The sequence below is a fragment of the Simochromis diagramma genome, unplaced genomic scaffold (genome assembly GCF_900408965.1).
Source record: "Simochromis diagramma unplaced genomic scaffold, fSimDia1.1 OVJJ01000302.1, whole genome shotgun sequence".
Taxonomy (NCBI): domain Eukaryota; kingdom Metazoa; phylum Chordata; class Actinopteri; order Cichliformes; family Cichlidae; genus Simochromis; species Simochromis diagramma.
This window is the reverse complement of record NW_024386792.1, coordinates 14,525,836-14,539,963: the sequence shown is the minus strand read 5'-3', so window position 1 is coordinate 14,539,963 and position 14,128 is coordinate 14,525,836. Positions and strand designations below refer to the sequence as shown.

The 14,128-nt window shown below is 40.4% G+C and overlaps 1 protein-coding gene across 5 annotated transcripts; it reads right to left on the bottom strand.

Moving 5' to 3' along the window:
- Positions 1–827: 827 nt before the first annotated feature.
- ttc26 (tetratricopeptide repeat domain 26) lies at positions 828–13,974 on the bottom strand. 5 transcript variants are annotated; one of them, XM_040024739.1, is made up of 18 exons: positions 13,852–13,974; positions 13,069–13,212; positions 11,774–11,866; positions 11,525–11,639; positions 10,491–10,540; positions 9,331–9,476; positions 7,644–7,815; positions 7,185–7,283; positions 6,991–7,093; positions 5,882–5,937; positions 5,348–5,401; positions 5,198–5,261; positions 5,026–5,114; positions 4,605–4,688; positions 4,448–4,517; positions 2,822–2,928; positions 1,296–1,429; positions 828–1,144 (listed from the first exon to the last, which is right to left on the bottom strand). In XM_040024739.1, exons 1-18 carry the CDS (start codon positions 13,852–13,854, stop codon positions 1,030–1,032), a joined length of 1,698 nt encoding a protein of 565 aa, XP_039880673.1. In that variant the 5' UTR covers positions 13,855–13,974; the 3' UTR covers positions 828–1,029. The 5 variants fall into 5 exon arrangements, with proteins under 5 accessions (XP_039880673.1, XP_039880672.1, XP_039880675.1 ...); XM_040024738.1 differs by lacking the exon at positions 13,852–13,974 and adding an exon at positions 13,382–13,818; XM_040024741.1 differs by lacking the exon at positions 13,852–13,974 and adding an exon at positions 13,382–13,815 and having other exon boundaries at positions 7,209–7,283.
- Positions 13,975–14,128: the final 154 nt, after the last annotated feature.

Here is a 14,128-nt window from a genome sequence, read left to right as displayed (position 1 = left end):
TCTGTGTTATTATCATTGAAGAAGACTCTGCAGAGGCAGGTTAAGGTTTAACTACTGACATTTCCACACGCTTACTGCATGTCAAAGATTTGATGTCACTCAGAAAACTGATTTTCCTTTTAAATAAAACCAGAAAAACAAAACCGTGCTGCAAATGACTGATGAACAGAATAATTAATGATTTTAATAAAAATGTCTATTCTGGTCCAATACTGTAATCTATTACACGTTTATCATGTTAACAGAAGATGTTAATGAGGAAACTGGCCAAAAAATGGGCACCACTCTTTTTCCTATTTTAACAGGAAAAATGAGCGAAGGAGGTGATGTCAGACAGACTGGTGTGAGTCACAGGGACCTATCAGGCCCTTACTGCAGCTTCATTAATAGCACATGAAAAGCACGTATTTTACCCATTTCAATATTTTCCTTTTAAAGACAGGTCTCAGACGAAGGCCAGGGTCATAACAGCTGTATAAAAGTGGAATACTGCCTGAAGTGAGTGCTCCTTTAACTGTTTATATGTGAGCCCATGCACACCATAGTGCAATGTGGAAATACTAGTTGTGCAGGTAAAGTGTACTTCAAATGGTGGACTTTTATGTAACTTTAAAAATTAAATTGTAGAAAACCTAAAGTATTTTTTCAGAGTTAATACTAAGACTGGAATCCTTCCTTCACTGGTACAGAGCACAGCTTAGCAGCTATGCTCAATAAACTCTTAGGAAATGTGCAACGTTTAGAAATAGCCACTGATGTTTATAGATGTTGACAGTATGAAGTGTTTAGTGTGTAATTTATGGTCTGAAAATGTTTACACACTGACATTTGTTTTAAAAAAGTTTAATCCAGTTAAATTATGTGTTAAATTTAAATACATGTACACAGAACAGCACAAAGAACTAGAGTATAGTAGAAAAATACAAATCCTTCTTGATGTGAGATAAATCATCAGTGCTGCTGTCTGCATCCCGGCAACTCTTATCGTGGGCTTGGAGTCTTCAGTTCAGCACTGAAGGCTCAAGGCTGTCACGAGAGGAGGACTCTGTTGTCTTTGGCCCACTTCCTCATAATTCGGATGATGTACTCAACCTGGGGGTTTCCTGAATTTCGCAAGAGGGTCAGCACCTCTTTAAGAGTCTCCCTAGGGTGCAAACAGGATATGTGAGGATACAAGATTACGTAAAGAATGCACAATCTCTCATGTTTACTTTGCTTAAACCTCACACCCATTCCTGCAGACGGCACGATGATCAAAACTAAAACCACCCCACAGGAAAGAGAGACAAACATACTTGGGCTCCTTGTTTGCCAGTATGAGCTGAAAGACGCCGACACACGCCCCTCTTTTCCCCTCCCAGTAGTTGGAGGCTGGGTCCAGCTTCTCCAGTGCATCAAAGGCCTTCGCTGCGTAGTAGAACTGACCCATCTGAAACGACAGGCTGCAGTCATGAGCATCGGCACGCAAAGCCTGTTTACTAACTTCTTTAACTTCAGGTGGACTATTTATGCTCATTCCCAGCTCCATATTGTTGTTTTTGGACTTTAGAGTAGTTTTGTGTGATTCACGGCTTTTTTATTTCATGCCGGCCCCTTGTGCTGCCCCTCAGTTAATCCACTGTCTAAAACAAGCAGTTTGTGTCTCTTTGAGGCCCTGTGTCTTCTGATTGGCTGCCCCTCACAAACAGCAAGTGGATTCCTGTGCTCACAGTCAGAGCTGTGTCCCTGACATGACCTTATTACAGATATCTCCTCTCTTTGACAGCAAGATGTTTAGAGGTAAGAGTCTGAAGTCTGTGAAGCTAAAAGTGAGTTTTTGACTCAGTGATGACCTCATTTATATGTAAGCATCCAGCACTCTGACAGTTACACACAGAAAATAAAGAAAAACACAGTAAGTCCACTTTAAAAAGATATCAAAATATTTTCGGTAAAGACTGCAGCTGCACAGCCTGTGAAAAATACCACAAAATCCAGCAGGCGGAGCATAAAAGGTGCCGTTTCTCCATTTAAGGTGACATTTGGGACTTCTAAAATACATCTGACATTTCTGAATTCAGGATGCAGGCATTCCTCAGAAATGTTACACAACTGAACTGAAGGACTCCTGCCTTCAGCAATAAATGAAGGCGTTTTAACAAGCGAGCTGCCACGTGTAGTCATGCAGCAGCCAGAATCAATGATTTACTCTCAGACAAACAAAAACATAAAAGTACTGTTGTTGTTATGAGGCTGAGTATTTGCTGCTTTTCTTGATCTGATACCGTGACAGGTTTTTGTCTTGTCTCCATCTATGGAAAATAAATAATCAGCAAGTTACTTAATAAAGTATCAAATCATTAGCTGTGGCACTTTGTGTAAATTCATCACAAAAGGCAAATAAATATTCAAACCAGGGCTGCGACTAAATAATAGTTTTCATTTCTTATCATTAATCTTTCCTTCAGTGTTTGGAAAGGAAACCACTAACTAACCGCTAATTAATCAATCAATATAAGTGATTAGTTTTCCCTGTCTACTTAATCTCTTATTCGGGGCTATGGTGGAGGGGCAGGAACATATCCCAGCTGACTAACTCATTTTCTCCAAAATCTTAAAATGAACCCTGTGAAGTCGCAGTTATGAGCATAACCCTCCAGTTTGTTCTGAAGATGAGCAAAAAAGTATTTTTGGAGCAATGTAAACGCTTTTTTGTCCCCTGATTGCTGAGACTACGTGTTCTGATAGGATTGGGGTCATCACTGCTGATGAGTAAGATCTCACAGGGTTAAAACAGCCACCACATACAGTACAAGAGGAAGAGGAGGGAGGAGGATGTCACCTTGTAGCAGTCATTGGCAATGAGCTGGAGCAGATGGAAGGAATCTGAGGAGGTTCCCATCTTCAGGTAGAGCTCCCAGGCAAGCTGACCCTTCTGGTTCATTATGTCTGATGAGACCGAGATCAGTGTTCAATAACCCAACGCTCACATGCAGTTTCAGCTCTTTTACATTCAAATATGGAACATTTTAAAGGCTGCGGGCAGGTTTTATTGATGTAGATTAAAGCTGAGAATGGAAGAAATTTCTTCCATCAGAGGTTTCTCAGAGCTGCTGAGAGAAACTCCAGCTGAGTGATGAGAGATCTTAAATTCTTTAAAGGCCTCAGGCTGGAAATGTTTGATTCGGGCCTCAGCCTCGGTGAACGAGTAAAAAGGGGCGCTCATTTCTGTTTTCACTGTGTAAAGGTGTCTAAGAGCTTTTATGTGATCAGATGAAGATTACTGTATCCTTTTCATGTCTACCTAAAAAGGTTTCACAGATGTTTGTGCAGCTGGCAGCAGCAACTAAGAAACGGGATCATTTATGCTCCTCGTTTGGTTGTTACACACTTAGTTATAATATATGCAAAACTCCTCATCTTCATACTGAACAAACACCTTATCAGCAGAGTGAAATTAACAGATGGCGTTCTTGTGTTGGCAGCCGGCTGCAGTGAGGATTACTCTTACAGTTTTACTGATTATTTTTGACAGAATCAGCCAAACTGGTTTAATAATATTAATAATGGATTGCATTTATATAGCGCTTTTCGAGACCCTCAAAGCGCTTTACAATTCCACTATTCATTCACACACTGGTGGAGGCAAGCTACAGTTGTAGCCACAGCTGCCCTGGGGCAGACTGACAGAAGCGAGGCTGCCATATCGTGCCATCGGCCCCTCTGACCATCACCAGTAGGCGGTAGGTGAAGTGTCTTGCCCAAGGACACAACAACCGAGACTGTCGGAGCCGGGGCTCGAACCAGCAACCTTCCAATTACAAGACAAACTGCCAACTCTTGAGCCACGATCGCCCACGATAGCACCTTTTAATCCTTCTGTGTCAAAGTCTAGCTCAGAGTTGAGCTGCCCAGGACAGATTTTCTTCTGTTATGTTTTTGTGTGAATCCCTGTTGTGACAGATGCACTGTTTGTTTTATTGTTTAACTGGACTTTACCATTTACCATTTTACAAATACTGAACAAGCAGAGTAGGAGTTTGCTTTCTCAGGGTTTTCTGGGATGACCGCACACATACATGCATGACAAGTCTGCATATAGTATGGCAATGAGTCTATGCTGCTGACAAATCAGCAGCAAGTGTTTGATTGAAATTGGGAAATTGAATTTAGCTCTGACTGAAATCTCATTGGAGGGAGGCAACACAAATTCCCCTAAGCAGGAAAAACCCCTGACTAGTGATACTTCACTGCACTCTGCAACAACTGTGTGATGCTGTCATGTCAATATGGATGGAAATCTCTGAGGAAATTCCAGCTTCTCACTGAATCTATGCCACAAAGATTTAAACCAGGGCTGAATAATGAAAGACCCCCTTATTATTGTAGTAGCAAAGTGTACCTAATAATGTGGCTTGTGACTGTAAATACACTGTATTACCGTTAGTATAACATCGACTATACATACAGCATCGTGCCAGCCAGCTGAGGTAAACGTAGTCATTCTTGATCTTTTCACTCTGAATGAGCAGAAAAACCTGTGAACCAAAAATTAAAATCAGTAAAAAGAAAAAGGCCAACAATTTATTCACAGACACATATAAATGGCTGCTCAGTTAGCGCACCTCTTCTGCCTCTCTGTAGTTGCCAATCGCTGCTTTTGCCTGAGCATAGTTGAAGTTGAATGTGTCATCGTTGTAGAAGTAACCCTGAAAAAGAGAAGCACAAAAAGGACGAGTGCCTACGTGTCCAGAAATAAAACGAGTGTCAGCCTTGTCTTGGTAGCACGAATCATGGAGGAGAAAACACACACACACACACACACACACACACACACACACACACACACACACACACACACACACACACACACACACACACACACACACACACACACACACACACACACACACGAATAAATGTAAAGCACCACTTGTCATCTGAAGTGGCACTTCTCACCCAGCGTGTGGGCGAGTGTCTTTTTTTTTTTACCTGAATAAAAAAATAAATAACACTGACTCTCCACTGCAAGCGAGCAACACCAACCTTGACCGAGTTGAGATAAATGAGAACGTCTTCAAACTGTTTCAAGAGAAAGAAGCAGGAGGCCATGCACTGTCTGCCAGGAATAGTATCTGAAAGGATAGAAAATGTAATACACACATGCTAACACACTTTCCTCAAATAATAAAACAGGTCAGATTTCTGTGGGGCGTACCGCACTCGCTCGCCGAGCCTCCGACCAGCTGAAAGAACTGCTGAGCAATTTTTAAGTGATCCCTCTGAAACACGAAAGCACAATTGCACATTTGTCTCACACACGGAGCCATCATTTTTGTTTGCATGTAACTCTTACAGAAATACTCACTGATCCGATTTTTTGTCCTAAAGCAGCGTTTACCACTCCTTTCAAAATGTACTCCTATTAAAAAAAAGAAGATCAGAGTGAATCATTTGATCCATTGTTTCATCGCAGCTTCAAAGTCCGTCAAAATCCATTCCAACAAGTAAGGGAAAAAAACAAAACATAAAAGGAATACAAAAGCCAAACACGTCATGAGTTTCAGATTGTTCAGATCCAGGAGACATTAAAGTGCTTTTGAAGATAAAAAAAATAAACTGATCAGAGGAAAGAAAAATCTCCTCGAGAGCTCTCAAGTGGGAAGAAAGAAGAAGAGTTTTTGTTAGCAGGATTTATTTAATCTGCCAGGGTTGTTTTTGTTTTATTGGGCATTTTCTTTCCTGTAACAAGACCATACAGTGACCTTAAAAATACAACCACTGACTCTAAACTTAACATAAAACTTTAACAAATATCATATTAAAGTGAAACTGGAGAGACTTTTGGAGTGAAACACTACGACCAAACGTTTAAAAAGACAAAATTAAAACTTAACCTCACCTGAGGCGTGGTGGGGACCAAATCCTGGATGAGGTTATAAGCTTCCTCGACATCGTCTGTGAGCAGAAATGCGAGTATGTGAATGCGTCAACTCTATAAAAATCTGGTGATTAATACAGCTTTACATGAAATTAACATCTATTATCACTGAATAGTGATGCTGCACGATAAATTTGATGCTGCGAAAGAAAGAGTGCATCACGTTATGTTTGCCCATAGTTTTTAGCTCCTCCAAAGGACCAATGAGCTTTTGCAAAGCCAAGGTGTATGTCACCCATTTATCCCCATTTCACAAGAATCGCTGATCCTCTCACAGTACTGTTCACTTGCACACAATTGTCTCCTAATCTTCACCCAAATTATGCTCATGGTCAGATTTGTCGCTTTATGGGCATTAACTTGTAAATTGCAATAGATTGTGAGTCAGAGAAGCTATTGTATCACTAATGTTTTGGTTTGTTATTAGATGAATGGCATAATAAGTTAGTATTACATAGTGTGCCAATAGGACTGTGTTTCAACATACTCATGACACATGTTGTTCATCTAGACCAAGAACATTTCTGAAGCATAAATGCAGTTGTGGTTGTAGCTGCATTATAACATGGGCTGGATTGGTCGGACAGGGGTGAAGGACATTGGGTCTCGCGATCTTGTCTCTGATTTTTGTAGTTGACATTTGCCCTCTAAGTGTGAGGACATTGTTCTCAGTAAAAAAAAAGGATGGGGTGCCCACTCCAGGTTGGGGAGCAGTTGCTGCCACAAGCGAAGGAGTTGAAGCATCTCAGGGTGTTGTTCACAAATGCAGAGAGGGTGGAGACTTTATCTTTCAGGAAAGACAGGTTGATGCAGTGTCTGCAGAATAATAAGGAGTACAGGGCTATGCTGCTGATTTACTGATCGATCTGCGTTTCTACTTTCACTTGGCCATGAGCCCTGAGTAATGACCCCCACGGCTTCCATAACAGAAGAAGGACTAACAGATTCCCAGGCTTGAGGCCTCATTCGTGTTGCACTCTGTACTAGTATACCCTGTCTAATCCCTTGTTTTGCCTGTATTAAAAAAAAAAAACCAACAACAACAACGTTGCAGTGATGTGGCTACACACCTTGCCTGAGATAGTAGATGACCAGGTTGAGTCTGGCTTCAGGGATCACATCAATCAGAGGAGGCAGTACCTGCAATGCACCCTCCCCACCACGAAACACCACCTGCAGTACACAGGGATTCAGAGTGTAGCAGTGTAGCAGTCACTAGTGTATGCGCACACACACACACACACACACACACCTGCTCACTTACAGCTGAAGCTTGCGGAGAGCTTACCAGGTTGTGTCGGATAAGCTCCTTAGCAAACTCAAAGGAGCAGGAAGAGATGTCGATTAGGTTCTTCAACTCAGCCTAAGGGGACCAGAGCACATGCACACACGCACACACACACACACGTCAAACCTACTAGCTAAAATCATCTAAGAAATAAAAAGGGCAACCACTCAGGTGTAACAGAGCAAGTAATTTAAAAAAAAAAAAACATGAGAACAAGCAGCTCAGCCTCACACAAATGTTAGAAACTGTTGGACTTTTCATGCTACTGTAATAGCACATGGTGACATGTAAAATGGGTAAAGCTAAAAAAGATTAATTTAGACTTTTTATCATTACCCCTTAAACCTTCTTAATAATAACTCATTACACAGTTACATTCACAACAATAAAGATGAAGAACCACCAAAGTATCGACCAGGACATGCAGCTCGGTACCTCTGCTGCTTTGCCGTTATAAAGTCTGTAGTGGTTGCAAGCCTTGAGGTTGAGAGCAATAGTGGAGTCGGGGATACTCTGCAGGTACACGGCCAGCACCTCTTGGGAGACATCATAGTAGTCCAGCTTGTAGTAACACAGAGCCACGTACACTTTCAGAGCCAGAAAATCTCTGAAAAGACGAGATTTAAGATAAAAATGACTTTCTGGCTAATTTTTTTCTTCTTTTTTTAACAAATATCTTAATAAATAAAGTTCTCACGATAATCATTATTATTAATTATTTTAAGCCTTCAAACACCAAGGCATGCAAACTGTTTCTACAAACATTTGTGAAAGAATGGGATGCCACCTGTGCAACAAGTCCACTTGGAAGATTTTAAAGGTTCTGTGATCAAACTTGCCAGCCGGTTGGAGTTTGCAGGTCCTCTCTGTTGTGGGGTTCCTCCCACAGTCCACAGACATGCTCGTTAGATTAATTAGTGTTTCTCAATTGGCTTTAGGTGAGTGTGTATAATTGTCTCTTTACGTGTCAGCTGTTTGGGATGTACCCAGCCTTTCACCCAGACATCACATCTATCCATCTGCACATGATCACAAAACAGCCCATCTTGGCAAGATAAAATAGTGTTCACATTACATATAGAAGTCTACCCTGAGAGACAGTTATGCATTTCAAAACAACACATCTGCTCACACCTAGCAAATGACAGAAACTTGTTTTCTTGTGTCACAACTGTTGATATACATTCTCATTTTTAAATGACAAAATTTGAAAAGGATATTTTAAGTTAACTGTAAATCTGAAAAGACTAAGATTTGAAGGTCTGTGGAGTGAAGTCTGTATCAAAGGGGTCACTCTCCCTTTGCACTGTACCCACAAACTATGTGGACAATATCCAACGGTAACATCTAAAAATGTTTAAATCAGTGAGATCAGACATTAAATGGACTTTACTCTGCCAGCTCCAGTACAAAATCCTGCACAACAGCTTTTATCTTCCACATGTAAGAAAGAGAAACCCCCTGACAACAAATATTTTTTACAAATCTCTATTTTTCAATAATATATTTTTAGTGAAGTCAGATGGAGCTAAAAAGTCATTACAGGAACCAAACAAACACAATCAAGGAAACACTTAAGACATGAGGACTGGATAAATGCAGTCCAGCTAAGCCAAATGAGGCACATCGAGTGTTTCAGAAAAGTCGATTCGTGAATCTTCTCAGCACTAGTTTAAAATCTTTGCATTTCAGTGTCAGCAGTCAAAGGAAGTAGCGGTCCTCAGAGCTGCTGGCAGCTGGCAGATCTTGTACTGTCAACACAGTGAAACAAACAAACAAGCAAAAAAAAAAAAACCCACCTCAGCTGCTCACATGTTCCAAAGCCATGAATACATAATAACTCTGCAAGAAGAGGCAGGAGATGCCTACTGAAATCAAAGTATTTTCTTTTTTGCATCTGGATGCTCCAAATACAGCACAGTGGTTGGAGAAAGAAGGCTCACCAGGTCTACTGCACCGTCAATGGCACTATCTGTGTGTCTGCACGAAGTGTCAAAGTCATAAAATCTAATACCCCTCCATTAAAAGACTCTCACCTTTTAAGGGGTTCCTGAGATGCGCTGAAGTACAGCAGGAGTGTGAAACAAATGTCAAAGATTGAAAGGGAAGGAAAGGCACAGACCTGTTCTGCAGCAGAAGGCGTTTATAGATGTCTATGGCCTCCTGATAGTGCGAGCGCATGTAGTGGATGGATGCCAGGCTCAGCTGGTCCTCTGTCACATCCTCCAGGTTCTGGTGGAAACTCATCAGCCTCTTCTCATCATTGAACTGAGACGATGATATGAAGACAACGGACACGAAGGGAACAGCAATCAGAGGTGTGATCGCTTCTGGCAGCTGTAAACCTTCATGTGCTGAGCAGATCGTTTTCAGACACGCATTTTCTTTTTACATCATCTCTATTTTTGGGGGGTAATTATTCCTGTGTTGTGATTAACCAGGGGTTAAAGTGGGATCTGACAGATCTGGAGTAGTAGTGCAGTTTTAGGCAAAGAATTGCTTAGAAATAACACTTGTAATTATTTATATTGTAACACTATTAATCACCGTTTTCTTTATATAGTTCATTTCATTACACATAAACTCATAAACTGTGCTTAACATAGAAGATAAAAACGGGTTTACAATGATTTGTCTTTGTGTTCAGACTGTGATCAGCAGACGTGTGCTACTCCAGCTCTCTGGGCTGGCTACTGGCTACTCCGGGGTTTAACGCTCTTTGTGGATCACTTCTGTGCAGTAGAGCTAGCAACATGCTCATCATTATACTAATATCTGTATGCATGAACATAGATGAGAACTACAGCGGGATGTAATAGGGGTGAGTGAGAATTCTGTGGCATCAGCTAGAAGCAACGCCAAGCAGCACACGAAAATCTAACTGGCTTTATATCATCCTTAGATTTATCTACTAATGGTTCCAGCTCACTATAACTCCTGGTTATAACTGGCTTTAATATCACTGGATTCAGATCACTGCACAGGAATCATTTCTGACACTTCATTACTGCCAGAGCCAAGCACACTTTCAGCTGTTTTTGAAGCTTCAATATGTTGCAAAGGTGTACTGACTGAGTAAAAACTGAGTAAGTGAGTGCCACTGATGACTGTGGTTGTAAAGACAAGGGAGAGGGCAAGAAAACATGAATCAAACTCACAAACAAATCAGATGTAGATGAAAAAAAACTTCAAAATCAGTGTTGCGTAAAAGAATTAATATGGTAGTCAGACAAAGCACAGAAAATACATAAAAGTGTGATAATAAAGGGATAATTTTCAAACCTTGTGAGCCAAGTGAAAAAGCAGCCTGTTTTGGAGGGGGGACATAGGTGCTAGGGAGAACAAGAGACACCAAATTCAGTTAGACAGAAAACCACACGAGAACAAGGAAACCATTCATTACAACATTACCTAGCTCTCAGTGGTTATATAACAACATCAGGACACAGAACTCACACAAAGAATGGGCCGTGGCTTAAATGCGAGGTAGTTCTTCAATCACACAGGATAACTTATTAAATCTTATCAGTAATGTCTGTGTACATCAAGTTTACACTCTTCAAAATAAAAGCCCTTTAAAAAAAAAATCCTGTAAGCTTTTTTTTCAATGAAAGGCTTAAAATAAACACTAAAAACACACAAATACCAAATCTTACACAAGAGGAGCATCTTTTGAGAACAAACTGGTGCGCGACACATTAAAATTAACTTGGTAAGAAACAAACAAAATAAAATGCAAATCATATTTATTGTCTATTGGATCATTATTCATTATTCACAGCTTTCTGATTGGCTGTCTGATGCTGCACAACGAGGTTCTCACACCAGACACTGATTCTGCAAGGACGGTGATCTTAAAATAAAGTAAATACAGTAATCCTGAGTTTCCTTAAATGTGATGAAGCAAAGAAAAAAAACAAACAGATCAATGATTAGTCGTTGCAGTCTTTTTTTATAAAGCAATAAACTGCATCACCACTAAATCCTCACACGCTGATAACCCTTCTTGCTGCTGCAGGACAGTCTAGCTGAATTATATTGATTTGGACACACAGGAAGGGTTTCAACATGTTAAATGTCACTAAACGTGGTCAAATTAACCTTGACTCTGTAATGTTCAATCTATATGCAACACCTTTGCTTTCAAAAGCTTGCCATCAACTGCTGAACCAAGTAAGTACACATTTTTATATTAAAGCAGTTGCTGCTCTTGGTAAACCAAACATGTCCCAGTCTGGGACTCTACTTGTAACAGTTCCACAGAATACTAGTGCACGTTTGCCCTTCAGTAACATTGTACACAAATATCTGCCTACCCTTGGATGCAGCCTCCTCTGCTTCTTTATAGAGCCCCAGAAAAAACAGGGCACAGGCCAAGTAGACCCAGACCTCAGCAGGACACTGAGGTTTGTTGGTCATCGACTTGTACTCCTATCAGGAAATGGAAAGAATATAATGGATATTCAAACATTACCCTACAAAAGCGTTTTGATATGTGAATAAAGTATTTGGGGGCTGTATCAAGGAAAACACGCGCATTCACACTCATGTACAACAAAAACTACCTCCATAGCTTTCTTGTAATCCCCCAAGTGAAAGGCGCAGTACCCAATCCAGAGGTCTGCATCCTCCTCTCTCTCGCCAATATTTTTCTGAAACTAGACATGACACAGCAACACATGAGCAGGTGCAGCAACACCGTTTGACGTTTCACAAATCAACAGTCTAAACAGCAGCACTACTTAGCCTCTCATCATGGAGTTGTAAGAAACTAAGAATATACTGTATGCTATATTCTAGTTTGATCTGCTCACACAGTCGTGACAATCTAATAATACTCTAACTTATCTCCCCATAGTCAGGGTTTGCCATGGGGGGGAAATGAGCCTTTGGAGAATAGCTATACACGCAGGTGCAACTGGTCAGCATACACTCACCAACATTTCATTAGGTATATCTGTTCAACTGATTCTTAATGCAAATAATCAGCCAAATCACATGGCAGAAAATCAATGCATTTAGACATATTTAGACAGGCAGACATAGTCAACAGTTTCTGAATTTCAAACTGAGCATCTGAATGGTGAAGAAAAGTGATTTAAGTGACAATGAATGTGGAATGGTTGTTGGTGCCAGATTGGGTGCTCGGAGGATTTCAGGAATTGTTGAACCTTGAAGCAGATGTAGTGGTCTGCTGATTCTGATTCTCACGTAAGACCACACTGCACACACAGTGCAGGTCAGGATTCAGTTACTTTTGATTTAGGAATGCATAAAATCTCATAGCTGTTCCATCTAGGGAAGGGTAGCCCTTGTGAAAAGCATTAAATATGCTGTTGATCCCACATGTGCAAGAGTTCGAATGGGAAATAATCTAAAATGAATCTACTCACATATAAAGTCCTGAATTATCAGGCCTTTGGGAGACAATGGATAGATATGCAAATCTTTGTGTGCCCATCTTCAATTTTAAAGGCACATTGTACTTACATTTGTCAATAAACTGACACAAATCAATAGTGCTAAAAAAAAAGAGCTGGAGATGCAGAGAATGACAGCTGAATGGAGGGAATTTTTTTGTGTCTATCTAAATTTAAAAGAACAAAAATGCGAAAAAGTTACACTGCAGGAGGTTAAAAAGTGGAGAGCCTCATCCAGAAACACATTCTTTGTGTATCTTATTTGTTTGTTTGTTTTTTCCTGCAAAAGGGGAGTTCTTCCTCCCCACTGTTGTCAAGCGGTTGTATATAGAGGCTCTTCTAAAGGTGGGGGTTCTCCCTCTATTACTGCAGGGTATTTACCTTACGATATGCTGAGCAGTGGATACCAAAAGATGTGTACTGAGTTTTTCCTTAAGTACCTCTAACAACGTCAAGGCTCCCAGGTAGTCTCTCTGCTGCAGGTATTCCTCCAATCGGGGGAGCTTGCTTTTATTTCTTTTGTTTTTCTCACCAATGCTCGTTGATGTCTCTCCTCCCACGGCTGGTTTGACCCGAGAGAGAATCTACCGAGGAAAACAAATTTACTATATCGAGCTTCTACATAAATGGTGGGGTTAGAGTTAATCGGACCACCAAAGGAACGGTTAAGCAAGGCAAAAACAAGCAGAAATGTATAATATTATAAGATATCAGAACAGCCCTAGCGTTAAGTTTCCAAAAACATCAGCTCACCATTTCGATAAATCTCTCCTTAGCTGAGGCTTGATTATCACTAACCCAGGTAACGTTTGGTGTTAGCTACGTTATTGCGTCCGTAACCTTTTACCATTTAATGGTCACTGTTGGTTTAATTTGTCATTAAGACCTCACAACGGGGTAAACGACAACTAAATTCTCTTACGGCTCTGCCGTGATTTAAAAAACAAAGAGAGAGACTGAAGAAAATAACAAGTTTTACGCTGTGGCGTGGTGTATTTTCTACTTAGATGTCGATAGCATTAGCTAGTTTGTAGTTAACAACAACATGGTTAAAAGTTTCCGCTCGACGACTTTCAAAATAAAAATTACGATCACTAGGCTTCACAATTTAATGAGACTGTTTAACATCTATTCAACGTAAACTGTTTAACGGAGGCTGATTGTTTTCTCCTCTAAATAAGCCGAATACAAAGCTTGTAATATCGGGAAAAGGAACATAATACCATTTTGTATTCAATCCGAGTTTGCTGTTAAACAGGAAGCAGCACGGTTCTTCTACGTCTAGCTTGACTCAACGGTTTGGTCTTAGTTGCTTAGTAACCGAGTAGCGAGCAATGGCTGCGCCGTTTCATCGAGTTGGATTTATTCAGTACGTTTATTAAAAATAAAAATAGAAACATAGATATGGATTCCAAACCAAACAAAAATAATCAACCACTAACTTGCTTTTTACTGCCTTTTATTACAGTTTGTCACTTGTCCTCAATTAATATTAGTATA

Bases quoted from the DNA above. Each gene is read 5' to 3' on its own strand.
- ttc26 (XM_040024739.1), bottom strand. The intron at 5,938-6,990 runs GTGTGTAGCCAC...TTCTGCTCACAG, and splicing joins CATCTACTATCTCAGGCAAG to ACGATGTCGAGGAAGCTTAT. The intron at 5,402-5,881 runs GTGAGGTTAAGT...TTTTTTTAATAG, and splicing joins TGGTCCCCACCACGCCTCAG to GAGTACATTTTGAAAGGAGT.